This window comes from Vidua macroura, chromosome 23 (assembly GCF_024509145.1).
Source record: "Vidua macroura isolate BioBank_ID:100142 chromosome 23, ASM2450914v1, whole genome shotgun sequence".
Lineage (NCBI taxonomy): Eukaryota > Metazoa > Chordata > Aves > Passeriformes > Viduidae > Vidua > Vidua macroura.
Genome location: NC_071593.1, coordinates 2,436,727 through 2,456,242, shown reverse-complemented (window position 1 = coordinate 2,456,242; position 19,516 = coordinate 2,436,727). Strand labels below are relative to the sequence as shown.

Below are 19,516 nucleotides of genomic sequence, written 5' to 3'. Positions count from 1 at the left end.
CCACTTTGGGATTAAATGTTTCCTTTACCTTTTTTCCCCCCTAAAATGCACTGGAAATTTAAAAAAAAAAAAAAACAAAACCAAAAAACCCTTAACAAAGAAATAATACAAAACTCAGTCAGCAAAGAAAAAATATTCAAAGTAAAATACAGAAAAACAAAATAAAGGCATAATATACCTCAAGCCACAATATCCACAATTCAAAGCAGTCCCGTGTCCTTTTATTGTCTCTTCATTCCAATATGCCTCATCAGAAAAGCCTGAAAATTCACCTTGCTAAAATTTATTTCCTTCCTGGTATCCTCATGACTTAGGATTTTGTTGGGACTGACATTAAGTCCTGTGGATGAGGCTCTTATTTGGTTTTTGTTTTGTTTTTTTGTTTTTTACAGGTGGTGTTTGACCGCTTAAAAGGCATGGCCCTGGTTCTCTACAATGAGATTGAATATGCACAAGCAGCTGTAAAAGAGACCAAGGGGAGGAAAATCGGTGGGAATAAAATTAAGGTGTGCAGAATGACCTCCAAACCAAAGCAAAACAGGCAAAAAAAAGAGGAACAAATTGTGTTTAGGCCTTCCCCCTTAAATGCTGGCAGTGCAGACTGCCAGACTCAAGGAATACTTGGCGGGACACACATGTCCCACATATCAAAGGCTTAAATTATATTTTTATGCTCGGCTTATCAAGATGTCAGGGAATCCTGAACTGTTACTTATAAAGCCTTTTCCAGTATTCTGCTGTTCGTTTCACTGAACTTGTCTCTCTGAGCTCCTGAGTGTTGGTCTCCATGTCACTGCCTCGTTTACCCCAATCCAAGGCAAACTTTTGTCTGTTTTTGTGTTAAAAAAGGGAAATCTGAAGGTGTGAGTTCCTCCAGGAAAACACATGGCTGCATCCAGCTGCCCCATGCTGATGTCCAGGCTCTGGGGTACAGTAACCTCAACATGCAGTCATGGAATCATGGAATGGTTTGGGTTGGAATAGACCTTAAAGAATATCTTGTCCTTCCTTGCAACAGATTTTGAACAATAATTGAAAACACCACTTTAAAAAACACACAGAAAGTACTTTTCTTCCTGGAGCAACATTTACAGGGATATCTTGGATTTGGGTGAATGTGGTGATACCTGTCCTGACTGTCCCATCAGTCCCACTAACTGGGGACATGAGGTGTCAGCCAACCCTTTGAATTATCTTCCTCCTCCTCCTTTCTCCTCTCCTAAAGAGTCAGCAGTGATGTCAGGCATGGTTTCAGCAGCTTCCTACCTCACCCAGGGCTGGGAGTTGGATATTCTGTAGTTTCTGAGTGTGGTGTTGGATATCAGTCACCTTCCAGTGCAGGAAAGTGTGTGGTCCCTTAAAAGTTTCACAATTTGTGTGGATCTTGTTGCTTAATGACTTTGGAATAAGCAACACCCCGATGTGGGACTGTGTTCCATTGCTGTGGTTACACACAGGACTGGGCTGATTTAAAAAATAACAGGAACTAGAATGTTAAAAATATTCCATTGTGTGGCATACACATAATGAAATCTGTTCTAATCCTTAATTTTTTTCACTATGCCATTCACTTCTAAGTACTAGAAAGCATCAATTCTTGGAGCAGCTGGAACAGGGAGCTGCAGTTCAGGAGGCTTGGTTCTTTCCCTGCTCTATAACCCCAGGCAAACACCGTGGAGTCCAGAATGGATTCGTTATCCTGGCCCTCTGTAGCAAAGCCCTGAGATAAAAGGGACTTTGGAACTGTCCTGGCAGTAAAAACATCAATACCACGATAATAATGTGTATTTTTCCTGCTGCTTTGCCCAACAGAAGCCTCTGGGATGGCAGCTATAACAACACAGTAAGGACGTAGTTACACAGCTCTACTGAGAAGCATCTTTATTCCTGGGGAAGTGCAGGGCCAGAATTGGGAAGCATTTGACATTTTTTGTTAAATTTTACCCCTATTTTCAGTTCTGCTCCCACCTTCAGCAGACAGGGAAATGTTAGCAGAGTGAGATGTTTCTGTGACTGAATGTGACTTTCTCTTCTTTTTCAGGTGGACTTTGCTAATCGGGAGAGTCAGTTGGCATTTTATCATTCCATGGAGAAAACGGGTCAAGATATCAGAGACTTCTACGAAATGCTGGCAGAAAGAAGGCATGTATCGATATTCTTATTCATTTTTTGTTTTCCAGCATCACCTTACACAGTCCTTTTACAATCATTGTCCTCCTCATCATACAGTCAAACTTTCTTCAGGCCATAATTCTTAAACAAGTTTTTTCCTCTCAACTTTATCCTTATTTTTTAAGTTTCATTAAAAACACCTCTGCATTTTAATTTTTTTTAACCTCTTCACTATTTTTAAAATAGGTGAGCAAACTTAAGCTGTGCAGATCAGAGCAGGCAGGCTTTCACACATCTGAGGCGTAGCCAGTTAGTGGAATTCCTGCTGAGGTGGAGGTTTCAGTTGTCTGCGTGATCCATATTTAAGTATCCTGTTTCTCTGGTGGGTCACCAGGACACAGTTGGGAGTCATTCATCATGTCTTAGGAATGCAAAGAGCAGCTTATCTGTAACAGAAAAATGTGTGTGTTGGTGGGTGTACCTAAAGTCTGATAAACTGCTGCTCAGCCCTTGAGCAGAGAGTAAAATCTGATCCTCCATCTCCCTCTTTCCAATAGTTTTTTTTTTTTTTTTGTAACTCGATAAAATAATACATTTTGAATAAGGATGCATTTTTATTTTGAATAAAGCTGTGTCCCATGTGGCTGCCCCTTGCCAGCAGCTGGCACCACGTGCTGCACAGCCACTTGTTTATCCCTGAAGACCTGGTACAGAAACACTCCACATTTTGGGCTTTTTTACCTTCACTGACTGAAAAAACACGTGTGTTTTATTCCCTCCAGAGCCTGGCTCATGGTTAGGGCTTGGCCTGCCCAGGAGTCAGCACAGCATGATGCTGGGTGTACCTGGGAGCTGGATATACCCAACAGTTTTCTGCAGCAAAATAACTGGTCTGATATAGTGCAAAATGAGCAGATTTAAAAGCAAGCAGGATTTGGACATTGGTGACCAATGGAAATACAAGTGTGCTTTCCCCAGGCCTTGCCAGATGTTGTGATGTGCCAGCAATAAGCATTTCCTCAGAACTGGGAAATGCTTACTTGGATTCAGGCAAGAGAAGGGCATTTTTGGATGTTCTTTAGCACCCAGGACTCAGGTGGGCTTGTCTTTCCCATGGAATGATCCTGAGCAGGACCCTGATTTCTGGTGTTTGGGCACACGTTAGTCTGGTTTTTCCTTCTCTGTCACTCTGCTCACACAGTCATTAGGAGATCCATAGGGATAATGGATCATGGAGCAGTGGAGCAAGCTCTGCAGTGACTCCTGTAATTCTGCAGCTTCTGGTGCCCCTCCAAGCTCCTCCTTGCAGAGGTGCTGAGATCTGCACAAACCACCTTCTCTCGAGGTTGTAGTCAGAGCCAGTCTAAATAGGACCCAAGGGGAAAAAAACATGAAAAAACAAACAAAATCCCTGATAAATATTTTTAACTTCACAGCTGCTTTTCACAACATCCCATTTCACTTGCAGGTTTTCATCTTCCGTGTTTTGTCCCTTTTTCAATTTTTTACTTTTCTTAAAAGGTGGAAGTTGCAAGTTGCCAGCTTTTAACATAAAACATAGTCTGTGAAGCCAGATAAACCTATGAGGAATCCCTGAATCATTTAGGTTGGAAAAGACCTCCAAGGTCTTCGAGTCTAACCTCAGTCCCCTCCCCGCCTTGTCCTCAGCCCAGAGCACTGAGTGCCACATCCAGGCCTTCCTTGGACACCTCCAGGGATGGGCACTCCAAACCTCCCTGAACAGCCCCTTCCATTTCCTGACCACCCTCTCCATGCAGAAATTCCTCCTGATGTCCACCCTGAGCCTCCCTTGGCACAGCTTGAGGACGTTTCTTCTTGTCCTGTCCGTGTTCCCTGGGAGCAGAGCCCAGCCCCACCGTAGTACAGAGTGTGCAAAACACTCTGTAATGGTGAGGAATTGGAACTCCAGCTTTATTCCACCTCCCTGCCATGTTCACTCTTACAAATGACTTATTTTTACTGCTTGGAGGTATTGAAATAACAACATTAATTGCTTGACTTGCTTTGCTGAATGAATTCACCTGATCTTATAAACAGCCTGATATTTGTTGACTTGGTTTTACTGTAAACAGGCAACGCCAGCAAGTCACATGCAGTGAAAGAGCTAATTTTGGAATTAAAAGATCACTTGCAGGGCTTAGGATTTTTAAAGAAATCTTACCATCACTTTGCTGCTTAGTAATGGAGAGATTCCATGCCTGAACTTTGATTTTACTCATGTTTCCAGAATCAAATGAAGGTCACAGGTTCTGGATAAGGGGGTTTCTTCACTCTGCCAGCCTTGTGTGGGTGCACAGGTGCTGTGTTGGTTTTTCCTTCATTTCATGCAAGGTTTGAATTTAACAAAAACAAAGGAGTGAGGGTGGTGAAACAATATTTGAAAGAGCTGTTATGACATTGCCCGTAAAGTACATTTGGTATTTGATAAATTAACAAAAGTATTTAGTCCACTGCACACAGATTCCTTGCCAAACCTCTGTGTGCAGCTGCCTTGATGCACGTAGGAAAAAAGATCAGAAAATGGTTTCTTTACTTAAGAAAAAACTATGGTAACAGAGTACATTGGTTGAGAAGGAGACCTAGAATCTGTTTATTCTTATGTTTAGCAGAGACGAGCGAAGAGGATCCTACGAGTACGCCCCTGACCGTACTTACTACGAGACCGTTCGGACGCCAGGGACGTATCCCGAAGATCCTCGGCGGGAATACCCAGCTCGGGGCAGAGAATTCTATGCCGAGTGGGATCCCTACCAAGGAGACTACTACGACCCACGATACTACGACGACCCTCGCGAGTACCGGGATTACCGGGGAGATCCGTACGAGCAGGACATCAGGGAATACAGCTACAGGCAACGGGAGAGGGAGAGGGAGAGGGAACGGTTCGAATCCGATCGGGACAGAGACCACGAGCGGAGACCGATCGAGCGGAGCCAGAGCCCGACGCACTCCCGGCGCCCGCAGAGCCCCGGAGCGTCCCCCTCGCAGTCGGAACGGCTGCAGAGCGACTCGGAGAGGAGGATTTACAGCAGGTCCTCAGATCGCAGCGGCAGCTGCAGCTCGCTGTCTCCTCCACGATATGACAAGCTGGACAAAGCCCGCGTGGAACGATATGCAAAAAATGAGAAAGTGGAGAAAGAGCGTGTTTTCGAGCAGGAGAGGGTGGACAAGGAAAAGCGCTTGGTGAGGAAGGAAAAGCTGGAAAAAATAGAAAAGGAGAAAACAGATAAGCAGAAACGAAAAGCGAAAATCCATTCGCCCAGCTCTCAGTCCTCGGAAACGGATCAGGAGAATGAGAGAGAGCCCAGCCCAGAAAAATTGAAGGGCAACAGTAAACAAAGCAAAGAGAGAGGTGACAAAGAAGGGACAGCAAAGAACCGCCTGGAACTGATGCCCTGTGTTGTGCTGACCCGTGTGAAGGAAAAGGAGGGGAAAGTGATCGATCAGCCTGCACTGGAGAAACTGAGGGCAAAGCTGGATAACGACACTCTGAAATCCCCACTGCTTGAACAGAAAACCCAGACATCCCAGGCTGAGCAAGCCAAGTCTGAGCAGTCTAAACTAGAACCTGTCAGAACCAAGGTACAGAAGGAGAAAGCCCTTGCCAGTCATATCGAAGTAGTGGACAAGGAGGGAAAAATGAAACCCAAAAAGCACTTGAAGACAGAGCAAACTTCCGAGGGGGCCAACGCAGTGGATTTAGACAAGTTGGAGGCTCGTAAAAGGCGTTTTGCTGATGCGAATCCAAAACCTGACAGGCAAAAACTGGATGTAAAACGGAGCAGTCAAGATGAGGAGGATGCACGCATGGTTTTGAAAAAGCAGCTTGATGCAACAGCATCGTCTAGAGAAGCACCAGTGTTAAGGGAAGGAGAATTGGAGAGAAAACCCCTGAGGAAAGAGATGCTTAAAAGGGAATCTAAAAAACTCAAACTGGAAAGACTTATTCCTGTTACTAGTCCCAAAGAAATTCAGGACACTCTTAATGTTGGTGGGATTGGCATGCGTCCCACCCTAGATCTGCAGGCAAGGCTCATGGAGGCACCTGAGGAACCTGTGGAAGTTCAGGAACTCCCTCCTAAAAAACTGAACCCAGGAAAACCTCAGCATAAACAGGTACAGCTGCTGGACGAGCAGGGAACGGAGAGAGAGGACGCAAGGAAGAACTACACCGGCCTTCCTGAAGAAACACCAGACCATAAACTTGGCCAAGAGAAACCTCAGTCAGCTGATACGGAGGAGAAAATCAGCATCGACATTGACCACACGCAGAGCTACCGAAAACAGATGGAGCAAAGTCGCAGGTTGAAACAGCAGCTGGAAATGGAGATAGCGAAGTCAGAGAAGTTTGGCAGTCCAAAGAAAGATGTGGATGAATATGAAAAGCGGAGTCTGGTTCACGAGGTGGGAAAGCCTCCACAAGACGTCACTGATGACTCTCCACCAAGTAAAAGGAAAAAGACTGACCAGTTTGACTTCGAAATCAGCACTAAGAGAGAAAGGAACTACAGAAGTTCCCGTCAGGTGAGTGAGGACTCTGAAAGGATGTCCTGTTCCCCAAGCATCAGGCACTTCCCGTTCCATGAGGATGATGACACGCTCGATTCTCCAAGGTTAATGCCATTGAAGGAAACCAAAGAGTCACCTAAAATAGAAGAAAAGAGTCTTTCATACTCCAACATGACTGTGAGGGAGGACTCGCTGAAATTCAATCCTTATGATTCCAGCAGAAGGGAGCAGATGGCAGAAATGGCTAAAATAAAACTCTCTGTGCTGAGTTCTGAGGAAGACTCGAGTAGGTGGGAAACCCAAGTGAAACAAGAGCCTGGGAGAGTCGATATCAGCTTTCCAAGCAGCATTGTGAAAAGAGACAGTATACGGAAACGGTCTGTCCGAGACCTGGAACCTGGGGAGGTGCCTTCGGATTCAGATGACGATGGTGAAAACAAACCCCATTCCCCAAAAGCCTCGTCCTTGTTAGAGAGTTCCAGGTTGTCTTTTTTATTAAGGGACAGAGAAGAGAAGTTCCGTGAAAGAGAGGAAAGACTCCAGTCTAGTTCCTTAGAAAGAAACAAATTCTACTCTTTTGCATTGGACAAGACAATCACACCTGACACAAAGGCCTTGCTTGAAAGGGCTAAATCCCTCTCTTCCTCCAGAGAGGAAAACTGGTCCTTTCTAGACTGGGATTCAAGATTTGCTAGTTTCAGAAACAATAAAGACAAAGAGAAGGTTGACTCTGCTCCAAGACCTATTCCATCCTGGTATATGAAAAAGAAAAAAATCAGAACTGATTCCGAAGGTGGAAAACTGGATGATAAGAAAGAAGATCATAAAGAGGAGGAACAAGAGCGGCAGGAACTGTTTGCTTCTCGGTTTTTGCACAGTTCAATCTTTGAACAGGACTCCAAACGCCTGCAGCATTTAGAGAGGAAGGATGATGATCTGGACTTCATCTCTGGAAGGCTGTATGGGAGACAGTCCTCCTCTGATGGGACGAACAGTTCGGCTGATTTGGTGCAAGAGCCGGTGGTTCTCTTCCACAGTAGGTTTGTTGAGCTGACACGAATGCAGCAGAAAGAAAAGGAGAAAGATCAGAAACCAAAAGAAGTGGAGAAACAGGAAGATAAAGAAAACCGGCCGAAAACACCAGAAATGGTTCCTGATAGTAAAGAAACAGAACATAAACCTTCCTCAGTTGTTGGTCCTTCTTCAGTCACCGTCCTCCCACAGGAACCAGCTCCCATCGCTCCCGAGAAGATAGTGAGTGAAAAGGTCCTGGCGGAACCAGCTTCTGTCAAAGAAGAGAAACCTTCTGAACCTGCTGCTGCAGCAGAGGAACAAAAACCTTTTCCTGACCTTGCTGCTCCTGTCAAAATGGAACCTCCTGAGCAAACAGAACCTCCGCCAGTTGTAGAAGCGAGTAAAGAAATTGTTGCTACAACCCTGGCACCAGAGGAAGATGCTGTGGCAACAGAGCATCCTTCGTACTTGGATACCAAACCTCCCACTCCTGGGGCCTCGTTTTCCGATGCAGACATCAGTGTAGATCCAGAACCTGAGGCTGCCCAGCTGCTTCCACCTCCGCCCAAGCTAGTTCAGAAGTCAGATGAGGCTGCAGAACCTAAAGAGGAAAATCCTCCACCCTCTGCCAACAGCGATGCTGGTGTGAGTCAAAAGGTGGAGGCGGCTGCTGAGGTCCTGCCGCCCGTTTCTGACAATGATATGGAAGTGGAACCTCCGGTTGTTGTAAAAGATAAGAAGTCCTACAAAAGTAAACGGTCCAAGACTCCCGTGCAGTCGGCTGCAGCTAATGTCACAGAAAAGCCCGTCACGAGGAAGAGTGAAAGAATTGACCGTGAGAAACTGAAAAGGTCGAGCTCTCCTCGTGGGGAGACCCAGAAGCTTTCCGAATTGAAAGTGGAGGCAGAAAAGGTTTCTAGGAATGCTGCTAAATCCCCGAGTTCTGCTGCAGAGCCAGAAAACGTGGAACTGAGCTTGCCGATAGGCCGGACCAGGCGCAGAAATGTGAGGTCAGTCTATGCTACCACAGGGGACAACGAAGGCCCATCTCCAGTGAAGGACTCCATGGAGGTCACTAGATCCACCAGGAAGAGAGTGGAAAAGGAACCACAGGAAACAGTGACAACTGTTCCCACAACCCCGAGGAGGGGAAGACCTCCCAAAACCCGCCGTAAACCAGAGGAGGACATCTCTCCAATAAAGGCCGAACCGGTACAACAAGAGGTGGAGGAGGCTGAAACTAAAGATACTGTGGAAGCTCCTAAACCTGCAGAGGGTTGGAGGTCTCCTAGATCCCAGAAGCTCACGCACACTCACTCGTCAGCTGCTGCCAGCCAACAGGGGAAGAAAGGGAAGAATGAACCGAAAGCCGATACCACGGCTGAATCTGAAGATGCTGCTGAAAGAAGCGGTCAGGAATCAAGCATCAGTGACAACAACAATAAAGCAAAAGCCACTGAGAAAGAGCCAGCAGCAAGTGAGCAGAAACGTGATCGGAAGGAACTGGATGTGGAGAAAAATCAGCTAGAAATCCCCACAGTTGAGATCACTGAGAAGAAGCCTGTGCCGGAAAAGGTTACGAAATCCAAAAGGGGAAGGTACAAAAATACCAAAACCGTTGTTGATAAGGCATCCGTGTGTCTCAAAAATGTAGAAATACGCCTCAACGTCGATGAAGTCAAGGGTGCCTTGCGGCCCACCGAAGAGGAGGCAGAGTCAGTGGCAGTGTCACCACCCAAGATGAAGAGCCCTCCAAAAGAGGACATCCTGCCACCCCACTTCTCTAAGAATGAGGTAGAAGATTCATTCACAGAAATGGAAAAGGAGGTGACACGGGAACCCAAGCAGTCGCCTGAAGCTGCCCAGTTAGCAAAGCAGATTGAGCTCGAGCAGGCAGTGGAGAACATTGCAAAACTCACTGAAACTCCTCCGACAATTGCTGCCTACAAAGAGCCAACGACAGATGTGGCTGAAGTCCGTCAGGAGGAGGAGGCAGATAAACCCGCACACCAGGCCAGTGAAACGGAGCTGGCAGCAGCCATCGGCTCCATCATCAATGACATTTCTGGGGAGACAGAAAGCTTCCCTGCACCACCAACATATCCTGCTGAATCTGAGGCAGAAATCCCCACAGAGCCCTTGGTGTTGCAGTCCCCTCAGGAGGAGATGGAGCCTGAGACAGATCAGGCAGTGAACAATATCCTAGAAACTGAGGCTGCTGTCGAGCCTGTGGTGCAGCCTGTGCCTGGCTCTGTCCCGTCAGCGCTGGAGACTGAGAGCAAGGAGTCTGAAGTCAGCTTCAGTGAATCTTCCAACTCTGCACAGGAGGCTGAGACCTTGCAGGAGGCCGAAGTTGCTCGTAAGGAAAAGGGCCGTCAGAAAACCACGCGGCAGAGACGCAAGAAGAGCACAAGCAGGAAGGGCGACGCCACCGAAGTCAACACCTTTGAGCCGGAGAGGGTGCAGAGCAAATCACCCCCGGCCAACGAAGTAAAGACAAAACCTGAAGAAGTCTCAAAGGAGGAAAAGCAAATCAAACCCACAGCATCCATGGAGCCAAGTGCTTCTGATGTCACCAAGGCTGTGGCTGCTGATGTCGTGGCTGCACATGAGGCTGTCCCTGAGAGCAGCGCCTCTCCAAAGGTGCCCACTCCGGCTCCTCTGGACCTGGGCGCCCCACCAGTCCCCCTCGACGAGGGGAGTCAGAGCGGATTTAAGATCCGGTCGCCCCTGGAGAACGCTGCCATTACGCCACCAAGTGCCCCAAATGCAGCCCTTCCTGCTGTCCCTGCGGCGGCAGCCAAGCTGCCCACCCCAGTGCCCACTGCCATCGTCCCCCTTCACTCCGGTGCTGCCAAGGTGCCGGAGTGGATGGTCAGGCACGAGGAGCCCCGTGCCCGTTCCACACCCCCACCCGCTCTCCCACCGGACACGAAGGCGTCAGATATTGACACAAACTCCAGCACTTTGAGGAAGATACTCATGGAGCCCAAATACGTCTCAGCGACGAGTATAACCTCCACACACGTGACGACGACGCACACGGAGCCGGTGAGCGCGCCGTGCCTGGAGGAGGCACCTCTCCACCCTGCCGTGGAGGCCATCAAGCCGGTTTCCGAGGAGAAGCCGGCTGTTCCTGTCACCAACGCCCTGGACCCACCGGTGGCCGAAGCGCCAGTGTTCAGTGAGAAGGAAAAGGTCAACACTGTGATTGCTCCCAAAGCCACTTCTGTCATCAGCAGGATGCCTCACAGCGTGGATCTGGAGGAGGCTCCGAGGATCACTTTGGTGAAACAAGCTCCCCAAACCCAGACCTGCCTTGTCAATGCTCCCTCGCCAAAATTTAAGCAGAGGACAAGTACAAATGATAACAGCAGGTTTCATCCAGGATCGATGTCTATTATCGAGGAGAGGCCTGTGGAGACTGGGTCCAGTCCAGGGCTGCGGGTAAACACCTCGGAGGGTGTGGTGCTCCTGAGTTACTCAGGGCAGAAGACAGAAGGCCCTCAGCGAATCAGTGCCAAGATCAGCCAGATTCCCCCAGCCAGTGCTGTGGACATTGAGTTCCAGCAGTCTGTATCCAAGTCTCAGATTAAACAGGAGCCAATCACGCCATCCCAGCCGGCACCAAAAGGCTCCCAGACCTCGACGGGCTACGGGACTGTTTCCACCCATTCTTCCTTGGTACTCGGAACACAGCCCTACAACACCTCGCCCGTCATCTCCTCCGTCAAACAGGAGCGCACCGTGCTGGACAAGCCCGACTCGTCCCACCTCGCTGTCCAGACCCCGGCATCACAGCCTGGCAAGGTCCTGACACAGACCGTGAACACTCCACCTGTGCTGGTCCATAACCAGATGGTCGTGAACAAAAAACTGTCTGACCCAGCTTCTCTGAAAGTGGAGACAAAGACTCTGCAACCCTCCAACCTGAGTCCTGGGGTTAGTCCTCACCACCCTTCCCTCTCAGGGAAGATGCACTCGGAAGCGAACCACGTCAGCTCGGGCCCCAGCACCCCGACCGACCGGGCCATCTCCCACCTGGGGGTCACCAAACAGGAGCCGCACTCGCCGCGTACCAGCGGGCACTCGCCGTCGCCGTTTCCCCGGGCCTGTCATCCCGGCAGTACCTCATCTCCGGCTTTGTCCAGCAGCACCCCAGTCATGCTGGCGCCAGGAATTCCCGTTCCTCAGTACATATCCAGCATGCATCCCGAGCAATCTGTTATCATGCCCCCCCACAGCGTAACACAGACTGTGTCCCTGGGCCATCTATCCCAAGGTGAGGTGAGGATGAACACCCCTCCTCTCTACGGCATCCGCCCGGAAGCGCTCCACTCCCCCCGAGCTGCTCTGCAACCCCAGATGGAGATGAAACCCCAGCGATCCAGCACGCCCCAGCCAGCACCCATCCGAGACATCGTCATGCCCCCGCTGTCCTCCCAACATCCCCCCGAGGAGGAGCTGCACTTCCACCACACCGCGGTGTGCCGCGGGCCAGCCCCGGTGCAGTCCGACGTGCTGGTGATGCAGCCCGACTACCGCATGCACCCCAGCAGCCTGCGGCTGGAGCAGTACAACGTCCCGCGGGACGTCAGGATGATCATGCACCCGCACATGGCCGCCGTGGGCGAGCACCACTCGGAAACGCGACAATCCCGCACGCCCGAAGGGGCCGTCAAAACTCCCCCGGTCAGTAAGACCCCGCAGCCCGGGAAAGAGACTCCCAAATCCTCGGAAGGCAAGATGGCCCACTCTCCCCACAGCGAGCCACGGCTGCTCAGCGTGCCCTCGGGCAGCCAGCTGCCCGGGCTGCCCCTGACGCAGCCCGTGGTGGTCCCACACGGGGTGCAGATCATGCATCCCGCCGGGAGCTCCTTCCACGATTACCGCTCCGTGTACGGCGACATGAGGAATTACCACACGGCACAGCTTGGGCATCCGCAGTTCCCGGGCGCCTCGCCCATTGGGCTGCCCTCCCGGAGCATGACCCCGTCCCAGGTGAGAAGGAAAACCCTTTACCTGTCTGCCTGGAATCTGGAGGGGCTTGAACTGTTTCTTATGGGAAATGGGGTTCAAATGCTACTTAGAGGAATCCAAAATAACCCATTTCCTGAACAACTCTGGAGCTCCACCCAGGAGGGGGGAGGGTGCCCACAGGTTTCTGTATGTGGTGTCGGGGAGAATTGTCAGTACCAAGGTAGTGCTTGGTTCAGGTGTCCTTGGATGGATGGTGTGGCTAAGGATGGGCTTGGGGTAGGATTCAAGGAGTGGGGTTTCAGCTCAGATGGTCTTGGAAGTGGGAGACTGTCACAGGTGCTGCGGCAGCAGGGCTGCTGCTGTGGCACGGATGGCTCCACCAGGAATCTCATGGTGTCCTGGCAGCCTTATAATGCACCCTCAGCCTAAACATCTTTCCTTTCCCCGCTGCCTGCTTCCCAGGGTCTGCCGGAGGGCGAGCACTCGCACCCCAGCCAGCCAGTCCGCAGCAAGACCCCTCAGATCCCACAGGATCCCAAGGGCCCGTCGGCAGCAGGGCCGGAGCAGAGTCACCACGCCCCTGTGAACAGGCACACGGCACAGATGGACCCCCACGTCCACCTGCAGAGGGCACAAGGGGACACGAGCCAGACCTCCTACCCCTCGCCCGTCGCCATCTCCATGAAGCAGGAGCTTCCATCGCCGCACCAGCCGCAGGCAGTTCCCAAGCAATCCATGTTCATCCCCACGACCTCGGGGCCGCCCCTCAGCCGCCCGGAGCCCCAGTCCACGCTCAAGCAGGAGCCATCCCCTCACCCTGTGTCCCAGAGACCTGTGGACATGGTCCAGCTGCTGACAGTGAGTGTCATGCCCCTGATCCAGGGGGAAATTACCTGGTTCTGTCTCGGCCATAGCACCAAATCTGACCTTTCTTGCATCAAAAAATTCAGATGCAGGAAAGGCATTGTTTGGGTTTTGGGTTGTTTTGTCCTTGATGGATTTTAGCCATGTTTAGTGTTCCAAGTTAGTTTTACAAGTCAGCATTTTCCTGGAAAGTGTTTCCTCATAGGCAGAGGAGAGTGTTGGTGTATTTCATTTAAATAAAAAGGAAAAAACACTCAAGTGTAGAAAATGAGGAAGAGGAGGGAGGCAGGAGGGAGGAACAGGTGCCAACAAGGAGCTGAGAGTTTTGTTCAGCACCAAATGTCTCCCATATAACCTCGAGCAGTTCTTCTGTTATTTCTCAATTTGTACATTTGTAAAAGGGAGCACAGCATTCAGGAACAGCCTTGTGCTGGGTGGGCGGCCGAGGAATTGGGATGATGGGATCACCCAGCTGGAAGGAAAAGGACTGAATTCCTGATTTAGCAGGATGTAACCCAAGCCTGGCCTGTAGAGGGTTGATCTGGTGCTACATCTCTGCTGAGCCTTTTAACCTCCAGTGGAAGTATTGGTGGCAGCTGAGCAGCTCAGCATTTCAGATCCCACTCTCCTTGCTTTGCCTGTAATACTCTCTCCCTCTCTTCCCAGAAATACCCCATTGTCTGGCAGGGTCTGCTGGCTCTCAAGAACGACACGGCGGCCGTGCAGCTGCACTTCGTGTCCGGGAACAACGTCCTGGCGCACCGGTCGCTGCCGGCGCCCGAGGGAGGGCCCCCCCTGCGCATCGCGCAGCGCATGCGGCTCGAGGCCTCCCAGCTCGAGGGCGTCGCACGCAGAATGATGGTGAGGGCCCGGGCTGGGGCAGGGAGGGAGTTTGGGAATCTCAGAGCCGGAGTTTGGGAATCTCTGGCTCACCAGCTGTGGGGCTGGAAACCACCAGGGTTCCCCAAAACCCGGGGTTCTGTCATGTGGGCTCCTTGGGGAATGGGCACGGCCCCAAGGCTGCCAGAGCCCAAGGAGCGTTTTGACTCCGCTCTCAGGGATGCACAGGGAAGGATTGTTGGGATCCTGTACATGGCCTGGAGTTAGACTTGATCCATGTGGAGTCCTTCCAATCCAGGAGATCCCTATGATTCTGTTTTGGGATCCTAGTATTAACACTGATCCCTTCAACCCAGGGAGTGCAACACAGATTGCACGTGATGAACAATAGCTCTTAGACTGCACTTAGGGAAAAGGCAATGAGAGCTGGGAAACCTTTGAGTCACCCTGAGCCTGGGGACAAACTCCTCCTGGCTTCAGTGTGCCTGAGTAGGGTAGGGAGTTCAGGTGGCCATGAAAATCCATTTTTAGTCTTTTCCACCATGGCTGAGCTCTCAGCAAGTATTGGAATCACAGAATCCCAGATTGATTTGGACTGGAGGGGCCTTAAAGCCCATCCCACCCCCTGCCATGGGCAGGGACACGTTCCAGTATCTTTGGTTGCTCCAGGCGCTGTCCAGCATGGCCCTGGCCTTGGACACTTCTGGGGATGGGGTACAAATTGTAACATCAAGGAGTTTAATGTGAGGGTTTTCCCCCATGGATAGTGGATGGATGGCTGGAAAACACCCCCTCATCAGCATTTCCCTGAGCGTGTCCTTCCCTTGCAGGTGGAGAGCGATTACTGCCTGCTGCTGGCCCTGCCCTGCGGCCGGGACCAGGAGGACGTGGTCAGTCAGACGGAGTCGCTCAAGGCCGCCTTCATCAGTTACCTGCAGGCCAAGCAGGCTGCAGGCATCATCAACGTCCCCAACCCCGGCTCCAACCAGGTATGGGCACAGAACCCCTGCAGTGCCACAGGGACACCAAACCAGTCCCAAAGGCACGGGCACAGAACCCCTGCAGTGCCACAGGGACACCAAACCACCCCCAAAGGCACGGGCACAGAACCCCTGCAGTGCCACAGGGACACCAAACCAGTCCCAAAGGCACGGGCACAGAACCCCTGCAGTGCCACAGGGACACCAACCAGTCCCTAATGGCACAGGCAGCTCAGGCTTCTGCTGGAGCTGCCTGGGGTTATTGGTCAAACAACCCCCACATTTCCATCAGCCATCAAACACATGGATGGAATCCATAAATTATTGATGGGATCCATAAATTATTGATGGGATCCATAAATTATTGATGGGATCAATATACTCATTGATGGAATCTATGAAAACGACCCCAAAGCCAAAAGAACCCCAAATGTGTGTTTGGTGTGTTCCCAGTTCATCATCTTGGGCTGAAAAGCATTTCCCAAATGCATTTCCCAGCTTTTTATCTCTGAAGTAGAGTCCTGGTCTCTTCCCCATATCCTGATTTTTCCAGGACAGCTGGTGTTTCCTTGCAGAATGCATTTGGTGCCGTGGAGGGTTTATTCCAGGTGTGTTGCTGCACTGATTGCAGTTAACCTGTGTGTAATTTAATTCTGGGTGTAAAGAGCCCAGAATGAGCCCAGTGCTTGGAGCAACCACTGAAATGATAATTAATGGCAATTTTTCTGCCTTTCCCAGAAAAATCAGCATGTGGTGTGGAAAACTCCTCACCTGGGAAACAAAACCCACGGCTTCTTCCTTACACAAGATTTAGGATCCTTTAACATCACCAAAATGTCCCATTTTTAAACCTCTGTGGGCATGGGTTGTCTCTGATCTGTGGTTTTTCCCTCCCTGCAGCCTGCCTACGTTCTGCAGATCTTCCCACCCTGCGAGTTCTCGGAAAGCCACCTGTCCCGCCTGGCCCCAGACCTCCTCGCCAGCATCTCCAACATCTCTCCTCACCTGATGATTGTCATCGCGTCGGTATGAGCTGTTTACCAGTTACTGACTTTTTATTATTTTAATTTTAATTTTTTTTAATTTTTCCAAGGCCCTGCAGCAAAAAACAAACAACTACAACTACAACAAAAAAAAAAAAAAAGCCCACAAAAAAACCACACAAAAAATTAATTTTAAAATAAAACTAATTCAAAAGAAGGAGAGAAGGTTATGAAACAAGAAATATGCTGCCAGAAACCAGCCTCCTGCCCGACCGGCCTCGATCAAACCTTGGATGTTTACATGTTGCTTTAGCTTATGGACAACTGATGCACTCAGCAGGTGGACTGGGCTTGGGTTCCCGTGCCTCCTTTTTGGGGAAAAAAAACACACAAAAAAGAAAAAAAAGAAAAAAAAAAAAAAAGAGAAAAGGATGGCTTATTTTTTTTAACAAAAAAAAAAGGAAAAAAATAAAAAAGAACCTGAACTGCCTTTGCACTAAATTAGTGACTCGGACTTTGCACAGTTGGAGACGCTGTGACGTTCTGGATGTCTTGACACACATTGACCGCGCCGTGGACGTTCCGCAGGGACTCTGCTGAGATTTGTGGGTCAAGGAGCATTTCACAGTCATTTTTTATTTTATTGGTTGTTTCGTTGGGTTTTTTGTTGGTTTTTTTTTCCTTCTTTTGGGGTTGTTTATTTTTTGGGGGGGGGTTATTTTTTCCGGATGTGAACCTTCCTCTTCCTCCACCTGCCCCTGCTGCAGCCGTCTTCTCTTCATCTGGGATGTACAGTTTACACTGAAAAACAAGAGAATACAAAACAACAAAACAAAAGGGAGAGCTTTTTTCCTTCCTGGTGGGATATGCAGAACTCAGTGGGTGTGTGTATATATAAATATATATATAATATATATAAATATATATAATACTGACTTTAAAAAAAAAATCAAATCCCCACAACATACATTTTTTTTTAATCTGTGCCAAAAATGTGTTTTCAGAGAAAAAAAATCTTATTTTCATACTCAGACTTTGTATTGTCACTCATTTGTAAGTGCGCTTCATTTAAACATCCCCTCGTCTCATCAGCTGTGGAAGTGTTATACACTTGTACAAAGACTCTGCCCTGGCCCCCCTCGCCTCCCCTAACACTTAATTAATTTATGGAACTTGGTTTTTTTTTGGTTTATTTTTGGTTTATTTTTTTTTCTCAGCGCAGTTTTGTTTTGTGTGTCCATTGGATTACGAACTTTATTAAAAAATACAAAACACGTCGGCGCCCCGACCTCGTCCCTCGGCGTGGGGAGGGGGAGCGGGGAAGGGGAGCTTGGGCTGCCGGGGAGGGGTCACCCACCTCCTTCAAAAACAACCGGGAACAGCGGTCATTTCACCACACTAAATCCAATTTCTCTTGATTTTCCCTCCCGTCTTGTAAATACTTGTGAAAACTGAAATCACGGGGTTTGCCCCCACTTTTAATCTCACCACTCACCAACTCTTCACTGAAATCCCTGCATTACTGACATTCATCATGCGTGGAAATGTAAGAGCCAGACTTGATGTTTTTCACTGCTTTTCCACCCAAATCCCTGCCAGGTGCAAGTGGGAAGCCTAATCAAGGCTGGTGTAAATGGGTTAAAATCAAGCAGATGTGGTAAAAAAGGACATTTAGGACAGAATTTGGGGGGTGGCCTCCAAAACCAGGGTAGACCCTCACCCTGCACCCCCAGGCTGAGGGTGGGGGGGCAGAATGGAGCCTGTTTTGGGGTAAAACCAGGACAAAAAGGGGCTGCTGGTGCCCCAAGATGGAGGTGGGTGTTGGGAGCCTGGCCAGGGACACCCCACAGTGACCCCCAAGTCCCACTGGGGGGGTCAGGGTGGGGCCTTGGACTTTCCCCCTTCCCCCAGGGAGGGGGGATTGAGGCAGGACCGATGGACAGACCCCGGACACGGATGGGGCTTGGACAGACGGACACGAGGATTACCAGGGCACAGGGAAAGGGTCCGACCCTGCTGGTTTCTGAGTGGTGCCTTTGAGGTAAAAAGGGGCATTTCTGGGGTGTTCTGCAAGGGCTGGGGGGCACTGCCTGTGTGTCTGGCCAGGTGTGAACTGTCTGTGTGTCCAGCTGTCCATGCAATGTCCCTCCACCCAGCTGGGCCTGGACCTGCCCGTCCATCCAGGCCCATCCCCTTCACCCACCCGTCCCATGGATCTGTCAGCTGGACAGAACAGGGGAGTGTCCAGCTGGACACACGGACATCGTACATCCAGCTGGACACACAGGCTTGGACTGCAGACAGATGAACAGATGGATGGACGAACAGATGGACAAATGTAAATGGACAAATGTATTTCCTTCTGGATAGTTGGATATGTTCATGCCCAGCCAGACACCTTCCTCCACCCATGGCCATAATTGCCCCAAAAATGCACTTTTCACCCCAAAAGCCCCTCTCCAAAAACCAGCTATTTCACACCCCTGCCCTGCCCCCACAGCCCCATGTCCGTCTGTCTGGGCCCATCCCTCTGTCCATCTCCAGCCCAGGCTCTGAGAATGGGGAAGGGTCCGGCCCGATCCCGACTCCAAACCCATGGACGGGGGAATGGGGTGGGGGCGGGGCAGGGGCGTGAGGGGGGCGGGGCAGGGGTGTGAGGGGGGCAGGGCAGGGGTGTGAAATCGCTGGTTTTGGAGAGGGGCCTTGGGGCAAAAAAATGCATTTTTGGGGCATTTATGCTCATGGATGGAGGAGGAAAGTGTCTGGCTGGGCAGGTGTCTGTCTGGCCAACTGACTGTACAATGTCTGTGTGTCCAACTCGATACACAATGTCCAACTGTCCAGCTGGACATACAATGTCCATCTGGACGTACAATGTCCAGTTGTCCATCTGGACGTACAATGTCCAGTTGTCCAGCTGGATGTACAATGTCCAACTGTCCAACTGGATGTACAATGTCCATCTGTCCATCTGAACACTCCTCTGTTCTTCTGTCCATCTGACAAATCCACTATCCCCATTCCCAGCTGAATGTGCTCCTGTCTGTCTGTCCAGCTGCATGTCCATCCATCCCCAGGGCCATGAGTGTGTCCAGCTGTTCGTCCATCTGGACACTGTACGTACAGCCGGACACACGGACATTGTACGTCCAGCTGGACAGATGGACAGACACCTGCCCAGCCAGACACTTTCCTCCTCCATCCATGAGCATA

General features: G+C 50.1%; 1 protein-coding gene across 3 annotated transcripts in view; it reads left to right on the top strand.

Annotated features, from left to right (window-relative positions):
- Positions 1-17,334, top strand: part of SPEN (spen family transcriptional repressor) — a 66,012-nt gene extending 48,678 nt beyond the window's left edge. Inside the window, exons 9-15 of one of the 3 annotated variants that reach the window (XM_053997302.1) lie at positions 393-506; positions 2,042-2,142; positions 4,743-12,657; positions 13,099-13,494; positions 14,167-14,361; positions 15,171-15,329; positions 16,221-17,334. In XM_053997302.1, the coding sequence (XP_053853277.1) occupies positions 393-506; positions 2,042-2,142; positions 4,743-12,657; positions 13,099-13,494; positions 14,167-14,361; positions 15,171-15,329; positions 16,221-16,352 (9,012 nt within the window). In that variant the 3' untranslated portion in view covers positions 16,353-17,334. Of the gene's footprint in view, positions 1-392; positions 507-2,041; positions 2,143-4,739; positions 12,658-13,098; positions 13,495-14,166; positions 14,362-15,170; positions 15,330-16,220 lie in introns of all 3 variants that reach the window. The other 2 variants (XM_053997301.1, XM_053997303.1) reach the window with 2 other exon arrangements.
- The last annotated feature ends 2,182 nt before the right edge of the window (positions 17,335-19,516 follow it).